General features: G+C 42.7%; 1 protein-coding gene across 1 annotated transcript in view; it reads right to left on the reverse strand.

Moving 5' to 3' along the window:
* The window catches only part of LOC124605359 (spondin-1-like), a 182,373-nt gene that overhangs the window by 123,292 nt on the left and 44,819 nt on the right, over nt 1-14,262 (reverse strand). Inside the window, exon 2 of the mRNA XM_047136985.1 lies at nt 6,618-6,820. Coding sequence (XP_046992941.1) covers nt 6,618-6,820 — 203 coding nt within the window. The remainder of the gene's footprint in view (nt 1-6,617; nt 6,821-14,262) is intronic.

A 14,262-nucleotide genomic window follows, 5' to 3' on the forward strand; every position in this document is an offset into this window, starting at 1 on the left:
CTCCCAGCCCCAAGAATAAGCGGCTCTCAGAGGTATGTTCCACAGGATAGACACGGTATCACTTGACTAACAAAACTATAATAAGAATCTAGACATAGTTCAGATAGCAAAAATATAAGTGATAGCGAGAACATCTGGCTCCAAAACTGATTAAGCAAATCTAGAAAAACTTAAAATAATAATAAAAAACAACACAAATACAGAGTTCTACAACACTGACCGCAAACACACTCACCAACAACACCGTCACAAATAAAACAGGGACACAACACGGAAACTCAACAGTAAGGTTTGTAATCACTTACATAAGGAAAAGAAACTAACGCACAGAATTATGAACATTCCCAAGAGACAAGGAATGAAAATAGCATACCAAAGCAATAGCTCAAAGCAGAAATGCCCGAAGGAGGAAGATGATACTGACAAACATAAAAAACCTGCAATTTACCGACCCCAGTGCATCAGTTGTGATACTCTCTACTTAGGGCAGACCAGCAGCACATTTTAAATACAATACAACAGAGTGTGGAAATAAGACGCCATCCATGTAACATTTACAGACCTTCTCTGACGAGAAACCTATGAACTTACCGTTATAGAAATAGACATGAAAACAGTCAGATCCAGTATAAAGAATCATCTCCTGACCCTACAAGAGAACTTCCAAATCCAAAAGCCAATAATAGAAATGGAACACATAATAAATTATCAGACAAATATTAGCAACAAAAAGTTATTCAAACTAATAAACATATTGTAAATAAAAAACAACCACCTTAACATATCAAAAACAGTATCGTATAAACAAGGAAATACACCCACCTTACTTCACCAACCACTGTACCATAGTAAAGCTATAATATATAAACAGAAGCTAAGGCAAACTGGCTCGTCTTACAGAGAGAGAGAGAGAGAGAGAGAGAGAGAGAGAGAGAGAGAGAGAGAGAACAGTACAGTACAGTATCAAACCAAAGTACACGAAATGTCGAAATGGCATTAGACCTTAAAAAAAAGTGAAGATATCTGGTGTTAGTGGAAAGCTACTATATACGTGTAGAGGAAAGTGAGGAATGACGTAAATGACGTAAGAAAAAGAAAATATTAGCTTCGATAATAATTTAATACTGTATATAGTAGTAAGTGAACGCATGAGAACTTTTCATGATGCTAGCAAACGAAGTTATAAGAAAAACAGTGTTACAGTGACCACTGCAGATGCCTTGAATTATAAAGTGAAGCGCGTTTGGTCTTTGTAAGACTTTTATTCCAGTCACGAAGGGGTAGATAACATTCCATCATAGTTTCTAAAATCATTGGGGAAGTGGCAACAAAACGACTATACACGTTTGTATGTGGAATGTTTGATATGGCGATATACCATTTGACTTGCTGAAAAGTATATCCGCACAATTCCAAAAACTGCAGAGCTGACAAGTGCAAGAATTATAGCACAATCAGCTTAACAGCTCACGCATCCAAGATGTTGACAATAGTGATTTACAAGAAACAAAAAGAAAATTGAGAATGTGTTAGATGACTATCAGTTTGACTTTAGGTAAGGCAAAGGCACAAGAGAGGCAGTTCTGACGTTGCGGTTGATAATGGAACCAAGACTAAACAAAAATCAAGACACATTCACAGGATTTATTGATCCAGAAAAAGCGTTCGGCACTATCAGATGTTGCAAGATGTTCGAAATTATGAGGAAATTAGGGGTAAACTATAGGGAGAGACGGGTTATATACGACATGTACAAGGGCCAAAAGGGAATAATAAGAGTTGAAGACCAAGAACGAAGTGCTCGAAGTAAAAACGGTGAAAGACAGTGATGCAATCTTTCGCAGACTGCATCACTGCATCATAAAAGAAGGGTTCAAGACTGGAAAAATTTGGAAAAGGTCTTATGGGACCAAATTGCTGAGGTCATCGGTCCCTAATACGCACTACTTAATGTAACTTAAAATAAGCTACTAACTTACGCTAAGAACAACACACACCCATGTCTGAGGGAGTACTCGAACCTCCGACGGTAGGGGGAGGGGGGGGGGGGCGGGCGGACCGTGACAAGGCGCCTGAGACAGCACTGCTACGCCGCGCGGCCAAAACTTGAGTTAAAAATCGAGTTGAAAGGATATGAATGATACGAATCTGTGATGATATTGCTACCGTCAGTGAATGTGAAGAAGAACTACATTGTCTGCTGAATGGAACCAACTGTCTAATGGTAACAAAATACTGACTGACAATAAATCGAAGAAAGACTAAGTCATGAAATGTATCAGAAATGAGAACAGTGAGAAATATAAGACATCAGGACTGGTGATAAGAAGTAGATGAAGTTAAGGAATTCTACCTAGACAGCAAAATAACCCGTGACGGGCGGAGCAAGAAGGACTAGTTCTGTCAAAAAGGGTATGTACTGCTCCAAATTTTATTCATAGGAAGTAAAAAAATATGGATTATGCATTAGTTAATTACAATTATTAGATCTCTGATGTATATTACATACCAAATTAAGTAAAACATGTCTTGTTTTATACCCTACTACAATCGTAAGCTTTGCGAGAGTTAAATGATTTGCAAAAGATGCTTTCATGTCAAGTGCCTCAGAATATTTCCAACCGATTGGTTGTTTTTCACTTCCTGTCAAATCCATCATACACGTGATTTAGGTATTGCATTTTCCATTTCCTTATCGTCATGTGTAATTAAACATTTTTCACGTTTTCTACTTTGTACAGTGACGTCAGTAAGTAAGTAGGCTGTTTAGGTTTTTACGTTGGTAACGCCATGTAACGCTCTATATGAAAATCACTGACTGTGCTGCGTGAAGGCTGTGGTTGGTTTGCATTGTTGGAGTAATGTTCGCCATTGTAGTGTTGGGCAGTTGGCTGTTAACAGCGCGTAGCGTTGCGCAGTTGGAGGTGAGCCGCCAGCAGTGGTAGATGTGGGGAGAGAGATGGCGGAATTTTGAGAGCGGGCGATGTGGACGTGTGTCCATCAGAAAGAGTAAATTTGTAATACTGGATATCATGAACTGAGATTATATATATATATATATATATATATATATATATATATATATATATATATATATAATGACTTTTGAACACCTTTAAGGTATATACATCGTTTGTTCTCTATCAAAATCTTTCATTAGCTAACTATGCCTATCAGTAGTTAGTGCCTTCAGTAGTTAGAATCTTTTATTTAGCTGGCAGTAGTGGCGCTCGCTGTATTGCAGCAGTTCGAGTAACGAAGATTTTTGTGAGGTAAGCGATTTGTTAAACGTATAGGTTAATTTAGTCAGGGCCATTCCCTTATAGGGATTACTGAAAGTCAGATTGAGTTGCGCTAAAAATATTGTGTGTCAGTTTAGTGTTGATCAGAATAAGTAAAGAGAGCAATGTCTGAGTACGTTCAGTTTTGCTCAGCTGTTTGAAAATCAAATAATGTAAGAGGTTTATCTGCATAGTAATTCATTTATAAGTTTTCTATAGGGACGTTTCAAGTATCACTGGATACTTCGTCATTACGTCCCGTGAACGCCACTCTCTCAACACTGTGTCATAGTTTATAATACTTTTTCTTCGAAACGAAAGTACAAAACTACTAGCACCCTTGCCTTGTAGGTTGGATTTAACGAATTGTGACTAATTTTCGCCGCCTAATGCTAAGAACTAAACCACGATTGTAACTGACAAGTGTTTGTCTCATGACTCAGTCACGCGATGGATCGACTTTCGCTCCAGCGAGTGTGACTCGTGAAGTTTATTTTTGTCCGCATTTGTTTCTGTGGGTCTCACTCAAGAAATTCATGTCTGGCCCAAATTTGTTATCACGAAACAGATTGGTCAAAGAGCGGTAAGGGGATAATGGGTGTGTCATTCTTGTCCATTTCTTATGTACTTAAGGGACACTGAGACTTCCGTTCTTATAGTATTCTTAGTTTAAATGTTACAGAACTTCTGTAACAACAAGATGATTCTCGAATAATATACAAAACAACCTCTCACTCTTCTTCCTGGAATAAGACTACTTAGCTTCTTCTCCTGTTGGAACTCTTTGTGAGAATCTGATGGACAGCTTATTCTGTGCAAGATGTGTGATTGCATCTTACACATTTTCTAAATACTCGCTCAGATTTCCTCTTGTTATTCAAGATTCTACTCTGAATCAGCTCTTCACATCATATTACATAAGTGCTTCTAAATACATCTACTCACTGTGTACGGTACACAACACAATAAGTATGCACTGATCAGACAGAACATTATGGCCACTGATCTACTATCGATATAAACCTGTCCATGCGACAGCAGTGTCACCTGGCGAGGAATGACTGCTACTCAGACATCTACATCTACATGACTACTCTGCAATTCACATTTAAGTGCTTGGCAGAGGGTTCATCGAACCACAATCATACTATCTCTCTACCATTCCACTCCCGAACAGCGCGCGGGAAAAACGAACACCTAAACCTTTCTGTTCGAGCTCTGATTTCTCTTATTTTATTTTGATGATCATTCCTACCTATGTAGGTTGGGCTCAACAAAATATTTTCGCATTCTGAAGAGAAAGTTGGTAACTGAAATTTCGTAAATAGATCTCGCCGCGACGAAAAACGTCTTTGCTGTAATGACTTCCATCCCAATTCGCGTATCATATCTGCCACACTCTCTCCCCTATTACGTGATAATACAAAACGAGCTGCCCTTTTTTGCACCCTTTCGATGTCCTCCGTCAATCCCACCTGGTAAGGATCCCACACCGCGCAGCAATATTCTAACAGACGACGAACGAGTGTAGTGTAAGCTGTCTCTTTAGTGGACTTGTTGCATCTTCTAAGTGTCCTGCCAATGAAACGCAACCTTTGGCTCGCCTTCCCCACAGTATTATCTATGTGGTCTTTCCAACTGAAGTTGTTCGTAATTTTAACACCCAGCTACTTAGTTGAATTGACAGCCTTGAGAATTGTACTATTTATCGAGTAATCGAATTCCAACGGATTTCTTTTGGAACTTATGTGGATCACCTCACACTTTTCGTTATTTAGCGTCAACTGCCACCTGCCACACCATACAGCAATCTTTTCTAAATCGCTTTGCAACTGATACTGGTCTTCGGATGACCTTACTAGACGGTAAATTACAGCATCATCTGCGAACAACCTAAGAGAACTGCTCAGATTGTCACCCAGGTCATTTATATAGATCAGGAACAGCAGAGGTCCCAGGACGCTTCCCTGGGGAACACCTGGTATCACTTCAGTTTTACTCGATGATTTGCAGTCTATTACTACAATCTGCGACCTTCCTGTCAGGAAATCACGAATCCAGTCGCACAACTGAGACGATACCCCATAGGCCCGCAGCTTGATTAGAAGTCACTTGTGAGGAACGGTGTCAAAAGCTTTCCGGAAATCTACGGTGCATGTAGTATTAGTGAACGTGCTGTCATTGTGTAGAATGGGAAATGTGCGTGATCAATCTGAGTTTGACCGTGGGCATAGTGTGTTAGCCTGGAGGCTCGGCACGAACATTTCAGAAACTGCGCCGTCGTAGGCTGGGCAGATTGGTAAAACAAGACAGCGGCGGACTGTGGTAGAACTAACATCAGGCTCTGATGCTGGTCAGAGTACAAATGTGTCTGAACTCACAGTGCACCGAACGCCCTAACGATGTGCCAATGTTAACACCACGGCATCGGCAACTACGACTGAAATGGGCACGTGACCATTGGCACTGGACGTTGACGCAGTGGCAGAGTGTTTCATGGTCTGACGAATACTGATACCTTCTGCATCAAGCCGATGGCAGGGCGTAAATCCGTCGTCTTCCAGGGGAACAGCTCCTTCACACATGTACTGCATGGAGGAGACAATCTGGTGGCGCCTCCGTTATGTTCTGGGAACATTCACATGGGCACCCACGAGTCCAGTGGAGCTCGTGCAAGTTACCAAGGTGCCAAGCACGAGCTCCACTGGACCCATGGAATCCCACTTGAATGTTCCCAGAGCATACACTGGTTGCAGACCACGTATTCCCCTTCATGACGATCATGTTTCCTGACGGAAGCGGCATTTTTCAATATGATAATGCGCCAAGTCACAAGGCCAGAAGGTGATTTAGTTATTCGAGGTACACAGTGGCGAGTCCCAATTGATGCGCTGGTCCACACTTCGCCAGGTCTGCATCCGATCGAACACATCTGGGATGCGAATGAACGTGACGTCAGAGCTCATGGCCTCCCTTTCAAGAATTTACGGGAATTAAGTGACTTGTGTGTGAAGATAAAGTGCAAAGTCCCTCCAGCGACCTGCAAAGACTTCATTGCTTCCATGCTACATTGGTTCGCCACTGATACCGTGCCAAAGGTGGGCATAACGGCTATTAGGTGGATGGTCGTAATGTCCTGTCTCATCATCGTATTAAAGAAGTGAGAGTGTTCGTGAGTTCTCCGATAGGCATAGATCAGGCCCATAAAGTAGATAATATCAGACTCCTTCTGTTGAGGAATGAAGAGTATGAACCTTTCAACACGTCCCTGGAACACCACCTCTGAAGCTGCTTCGCAAGGTGCAGTAAGTAAGTGAAGGAGGGTCCACTAAGTACCTGTGTACGACTCCCCAGGCACGTAGCCGTTGGGGTTTCCGCTGACGGAGATGCTGAAGCGGTCGCTGGTGAGGCGCGTGCGAGGCGCCGTGTCCTCGTACGGCAGCCGGCGGCACTCGGTGGCGCTGGACGCCGCTGACGTCACCAGGCACCCCAGAAGCGCAGACAGCACGAGGCAGCTGCGGGCGTGTGCACCGCTCAGGCTGCAACACGAGTGAAAGGCCGAAGCTCAGCCGGGGTACTGAGGCAAGACATTTTGTTTATGGCAATCGAGGCCAGGAATTGAGCATTCCAGTGCCAGGGATAAAAACGTGGAATGAGCTGATGATTAACGAAATGTTCTCGACCTTCCATCCGTGTGGCTGCGTTTAAATTCCGCGACATTTCCGTGAGTGCAAGTCTCATCATCTTCTAGTGAAGTGTTGGGATTACCCGGGCGTCGCATATACATACCTCGGTAGAGGCTGTTTCCCTGCACCCCTTATCCGAGCGCCCCGTTCGACTCTCAGTGCATGAAATGCAATGTGGGATCGAAAAAGAAATGATTGTCAGAAGGACTGACTGAGCATGTATAAAAATCAAAACGACCTTCCGTGAAATTAAAAGCAAGGGAGGTAATAAAAAATGGTTCAAATGGCTCTGAGCACTATGGGACTTAACTTCTGTGGTCATCAGTCCCCTAGAACTTTGAACTACTTAAACCTAACTAACCTAAGGACATCACACACATCCATGCCCGAGGCAGGATTCGAACCTGCGACCGTAGCAGTCGCGCGGTTCCGGACTGAGCGCCTTAACCGCGAGACCAACGCGGCCGGCAAGGGAGGTAATATTAAGAGGTGATGTGAATTACACTTTTAAATGAAGGAGAGAGTGCGGATGGGTGGAAAGGTTACACTGTAGGAGGTCTCTATGAGGAGGCGGATTTACCTGTGATAGAAGAAGAAACAAGGTCGACAGAGAAGAGATAGGGGAACCAGCATTAGAATAAAAATTTAAAAGAGATTTGGAAGACATACTGAGCCGTGGTAAAAAATGTTGTTTTAAACAGCGCGTCGCAGCGCGTAGTGTGAAGCAGTCGCCCTCCGTTTCTGGCGGTGACGCCGCTGTGGCAATCGCAGCTTTGGTGTCTCCCTCTGGTGGGAACGGGGAAAGCTTGCCTGTCCACGTGCATTTACGGGGCGCTATAAGCTCGCCAGTCGGTCAGTTGGTTAGCGAAAGGGGTAATGGCTTCGCGGCCGATACGAGAGCAACAGGAGCAACCTACGACATCGATCTGGCCGGTGCGAGCTGCGACGCCGTGAGATGGGAGATCGGCGCGCCTTCCTGCGTCCGTTGAAGCGGCTGGCAGCGGATGGTTCGGGAGAGTGTTTTGGGGGTGCTGCGCCAGGTCTTCGCCAGAAACTGCAGTTTATTAGAAGTTAAATGATTGCTGATATGTTGTTGCATTTACTTGTTAAATTCTACTTGTTTTCTTGGTCAGACACTCGTCCCCAGCTTGCTCGTCTGTCTCCCGTCCACATTTGTTAGGCAGTTAGTGTCTGTCTGTCTGTCTGTCGGTCTGCCGTACGTTAATAGCTGCCTCTGTCATGTTTGTCGGATTCTGTGTTAAGAAATTTATTGCTTGAAGTGCAACGGCCGAATTCCTGAAATATGTTTTAATCTTGCCTATCATCTTGAGAGGCGGTATATGTGTAATGTAGAACATGTTTGGCCAACCTTATTTATTTTATGTAAGATTGCATTTCAAGGGTTTTTATTTGAATGGTTATTTTAGTATATAAAGTTGCCACCCTTCCACCGTAAGACTTTTTTTTTAAATCAAGTTGCACCTTCGGTGGCAAGTTAATCTTTTCATTTTAGTGTTTTGTACCATTTCCATCCCTTCTACGGGGTGCATAGTTTATGTGCTTGTGTGAGTTCTTAAAATTTTTAGTTTAAAGTAATCTGGTGTGTTGCAGATTTGCACCAGTGTAGTCTTTCAGAGGTTGTTGTGAGCGGTCGTGACTAAGGCCGTGTCAAAAGGGAGCAGCAAGGTTCTCAGCCCGAAAGCTCATAGAGTCAAAATTTTGTTCTTTCTGCCTCTGAATAAATTATAACTTGATATTTAGAGGGTGCTTTCTGATTATAATTTTAAATCTGTTTAAAAAAAAGGCTTTTAGGATTAAAATTTACATTTCTTGAAAGAAATTTGATTTGTTTTCATCAGTTACCCACTGGCAACTACTTCCACGCTCACATAGTGTGATTAAATGTGTTAATGTTCTTGATGAATCGATAGTAAATAAAGTAAATTCTTAAGAAAAGTTTTGAAAGTAAATTCACGGGTCACATACTTAACATTCCATCGGAATTTATAAAATCATTAGGGGAAATGGCAACAAAACGACTATTCTCATTGGCGTGTGGGATGTATGTCACAGGCAATAGACCATCAGACTTTCGGAAAAACATCATCTACACAATTCCGAAGATTTGACGTTGCGATTGATCGTGGAAGCAACATCGAAGAAAAATCAAGACACGTCGATAGGATTTGACGACCTGGAAGAATCTTTCGATAATTCAAAACAAGATGTTCGAAATTCTGGGGAAAATAGGGGTAAGCATAGGGAAGGGCGGGTGACTTAAAATATACACAAGGACCAAAATGGACCAAAAACGAATTGATCGGATTAAAAGGAGCGTACGACAGAGATGTACACTGAGGTAATACAGGTGATCTGATTGTAATAAGCGCGTATACGGACATCTGTAGTATCGCGTACACGACGTTTAAAATGGCAATGCATAGGCGGATCTGTCACTTGTTTTCTGGCGATACAAGCAAAAAGGTTTGCGACATGGTTATGGCAGCACTTCGGTAATTAGCAGACTTTGAACGCGGAATGGTAGTTGGAGCTAAATTCATATGGCGTTCCATTTTAGAAATTGTTAAGCATTACGATATTTCAATATCCACACCATCAAAAATGTGATGCGTATACCAGACCTCAGACTTTGCTTCTCACTGAGAGCAACGCAGTGTCCGACAGTCTTCACTTAACGACCGAGAGCAGCGCCCCTCCTGAGCTCGTGACCACAGACGGTTGGAAAACCGTTGCCTGGTCAGAGGTGATGTTAGGCTTCGAATGTTGCCCAGATCTCACGAAGTCATAGACTCACTTGGTCAACGAGGCATTGTGCAAGCTGGTATGGGTCCAGAACGACGTGGGCTATGTTTCCATGGCATGGACTGGGTTTTGTGGTCCAACTGAACCGAGCATTGACTGGAAAACGTTATGGTCGGGTACCATTCTTGGACTTCACGTTCCCGAACAGAGATCGAATTTTTATGGACGACTATGCACGATTCACTGGCAGCAACTGTTCGCCATTGGTTTGAAGAACGTTCTGGACGTCGTCGTTATTTCGCCGCCTAGGTAGCAGAATTCCTTAACTTCACGTACTCGGTGATCAGTAATCCGTATGCAAATTTTTTATGTGTTTTGGTTTCTGCTACTTCTCGTTACTTCCTTCCTTAGATTTACTCACAAACCGTATTCTTTGCTCATTGGACTGTTCATTCCATTCAGCAGATCCTGTAACTCTTCTTCACTTTCACTGACGACAGCAATGTCATCAGCGAATCTTATCACTGAGATCCATCCAACTTGAATTTTAATTCCTCTCTTGGACATTTCTTTCATTTCCATCTCTGCTTCTTCAACGTACAGACGGAACAGTAGGGCCAAAGAATACAGCCCTGTGTTACGTCCTTTTTAACCCGAACATTTAGTTATGGGTCTTCCACTCTTATTGTTCCCTCTTGGCTCTTATACTTGTTGTATATTACCCGTCATTCCCTATAGCTTGTCCCTATTTTTCTCAGAATTTAGAACATTTTGCACCATTTGACATTGTTGAACGCTTGTTCCTATGATCTCTTCATGATACCTCCCTCGTTTTTAATTTCAGCGAAGGTTGACTTTTCTATATGCTTACACTTTTCATGCAGCAATTTCACCTTCTTCCCTGCAGTTCCTATTTTTTTCATTTCTATGTGATTTGTATTTCTGTATTCCCCAATTTTCCTGAACATTTTTATGCTTCCTTCACTAATCGACCAAATGAACTGTTTCTTCTGTTACCCGCGGTTTCCTCGCGATTACCTTTCTTGTACCTAAGTTTTTCATTTCAACTTCTGTGACTGCACTTTTTAGAGATGTCCATTCCTCTTCAACTGAAATACCTACTGATGTTTGGTTTATAGGGCGCTCAACTGCGCAGTTATCAGCACCCGTTGAATGTCCCAATCTTTACACAGCCCAATCTTTACACGTTCAGGAATAATGATGAAATGATGCGGACAACACAAACACCCAGTCCCCAGTCCCAACGCGGCCGGGAATCGAACCCGAGGCCCCCTGATCCAGAGACAGCAACACTAGCCATTAGACCATGAACTGCGGACGAAACGCCTACTGAGCTTGGCTCAAATGGCTCTGAGCACTATGGGACTTAACATCTGAAGTCATCAGTCCCCTAGAACTTAGAACTACTTAAACCTAACTAACCTAAGGACATCACACACATCCATGCTCGAGGCAGGATTCGAACCTGCGACCGTAGCGGTCGCGCGGTTCCAGACTGTAGCGCCTAGAACCGCCCGGCCATCCCGGCCGGTCCTACTGAGCTCTTCCTTATCGCTGTGTCTGTAGCCTCAGGGAACTTCAAGCGTATTTCTTCGTTCCTTAGTAGTTCCGTATCCACTTCTTTGCGCATTGATTCTTCCCGAGTAGTCTCTTAAACTTCAGTCTACTCTTCGTCACTACTGAATTATGATATGAGTCTACATCTGCTGTTGGGTACACCTTACAGTCCAGTATCTGATTTCGGAATACCTGCCTGACCATGATGTAATCTAACCGAAATCTTCCGTATCATCCGACGTTTTCCAAATATACCTTCTTGTTGTATATGATCCATGAACAGGGTATACGCAATTATTAGCTGAAGTTTATTGCAGAACTCAATTAATCGTTCTCCTGTTTCATTCCTAGTACCAAGCCCTTATTCTCACTTAACCCATTCTTCTGCTCCTTTCGCTAATATCGCATTCCAATCCACCATGGCAATTTGATTTTCATCTCCCTTGCTGCACTACGCCGGGCACAAGGAGGTCCGTCGCGGTATTTGGAAGCATCCCAAGGGCATGGTCAGTTCAGTATAGTATTTCTCCCTAGTGTTCTATCTATACATTGAAGAAGCGATGAGAAATAGAAGTAATCTAGAGTGGTATTAAAATTCAAGGTGGACGTTTATCAATGAAAGACTTGCTGATGACATTGCTGTCCTCAGTGAAAGTGAACAATTACAAATATTGTTGAAGGGAATGAACTGTCTAATGAGTGCAGAATGTGAACTGATAGTAAATCCAAGAAAGACGAAAGTAATGAAATGTAGTAGAAGTGAAAACAACGAGAAACGTAACATCAGAATTTGTGATCACTAAGTAGATCAAGTTAAGAAATTCTTCTACCCACGCAGCAAAATAATCCATGACGGAGGGAGCTAGGAGGACATGAAAAGCAGATTAGCACACTCAAAGAGGGCATTTTTGGCCAAGAGAAGTCTACTAGTATCAAACATAGGCCTCAATTTGAGGAATTAATGTCGGAGAAAGTCGTTCTGGAGTACAGCTTCGTATGATAATAGAACATGAACTTCGAGAAAACCGGAACGGAAGAGAATCGAAGAATTTGAGATTTGGTGCTACGGAAGAATGTTGAAAATTAGGTGGACTGATAAAGTAACGAATGAAGAGGTTCTCCACGGTATTGGCGGCGATAGGAATACAAGGTGGTTTTATTGACGTTAAAAAAACCGGAAGCGACGTAGACGACAGTGACACAAGTAATTTAATACAAGACACATGGAGCCTCAAATGTTGTGAAATACCCCAAAAGTGGGCGACAAATATTGAACATGTGATGGCAGCAATTGAGTTTGTCACCACAGATGCAACGTTTGGGCTTGTCTAAGCCACTCTCACCGGTAGAGGGCAGACCTACATATTGCTCCGCTAGGCTACTCTGTTTCGGAACAAGTTTTGTAAATGTGATCTGCTGTAAACTCAGAAGTTACAGAGTTATTGCTCTCGCAGCAACCAAGCAAAAGCTGTTCCGTTTCTGTGTTTCTTTGCTTTTGTCTCTTTCTGTTTGTCTGCAGATTTTATTTAATAAAGAAACAGGTGGGCCATTTGCTGCTAGCGGTGCAATTCGGAAGCTTCTACTTATTTACTTGTGGCGCAACATGGTAGGTTTTTGTGGTACTGTACTTTACAATTAACCAGCGGAGAGCAGGAGACCAGTAAATCAAATTATAAATCTTACCTCTATGTAAGTAACGTAAAGCAAAAAATTAATGCTTGCCAGACTTAAGATTCGAATCCTGTGCCCCACGCGCTAAAATAGTGCACGTAGGCCTGGAGTCACACCGACATGAACGCTTGATTTGGGTTGGACAGACCGATGCGTTCCACTCCTGCACGAGCGACGATGTAAGTCATGTAGTGACGTCATATGTTCCTCATTTGTCATCTACTTTTGGGATCTTGCCCAACACTTGCTGCCCCATGTGTCCGATATTAAAATACTTGTTTCAGTGTCATCTACGCCTCTTTGGGAGTTTTGAAACATTAATAAAAATCACCCGGTACATGGAAAACAAAACACTGACAAGAATGAGGGACAGGACGATAGGACATCTGTTAAGACATCAGAGAATAACTTCCGTGGTACTAGAGGGAGCTGTAGAGCGTAAAAGAACTGTAGAGGACGACAGAGTTTGGAATGCATCCAGCAAATATTTGAGGACATTGTTTATTTGAGCATGTAGTCACTACAACCTGCGGTGAGGAGGTAAACCAGTTTATGGAGTTTTTCTTTGTTGTTTACACTTGCGGGCGCCTACCACTATTAGTTGTAATGTAGTTATGGCTTTATACTTGCTGTTAACAGTAACGCCCATTTTACTCTCTGCCCGGAAGCTTGCTTTCACTATTGCTCGGCTCTGTCTTAGGTTTTATTCCAGTTAATGTTATTTGTACGTTAACAGTGACTCATAGCAGTGCGGATAGGTTTACAGATGAAGAGATGGCCAACGTGAACAGGAGAGCAGCACAAGGACGCTATGCTGAGCTTTTCCCGCTGCGGCGGCAGCAACAATACATTTCTTTTCTACTTGTACATAGACACATAGTTGTCTACGATTAACCTAATCCTTCCGTGTTAGAATGGGAGAAACTGGACGTGCAACAGGTGCTAGGTCGTTCGATCTGGAAGATGTTGTTGATGATGATATATGGGTTATGGGGCGCTCAACTGTGCGGTTATCAGCACCCGTACTAAGTTCCAATTGTTACACAGTCCAGTCTCGCTCCTTTTCCGAATGAAGATGAAATGATGAGGGCAACACAAACACCCATTTCTCAGGTGGAGAGAATCCCGGAACTGGCCGGGAATCGAAATTGCCATCCCTCGATCCCAGAAGCCAAACAAATGTTTTGAGAATTTTTCTTCACATGGGGCACCAAAGCCATATATTTCTTATTGAATTTTTCACAAGTATGCAATTTATTATACGTAGCACGATTGGCCGGTTT

The sequence above is a fragment of the Schistocerca americana genome, chromosome 3 (assembly GCF_021461395.2).
Source record: "Schistocerca americana isolate TAMUIC-IGC-003095 chromosome 3, iqSchAmer2.1, whole genome shotgun sequence".
Taxonomy (NCBI): Eukaryota; Metazoa; Arthropoda; class Insecta; order Orthoptera; family Acrididae; genus Schistocerca; species Schistocerca americana.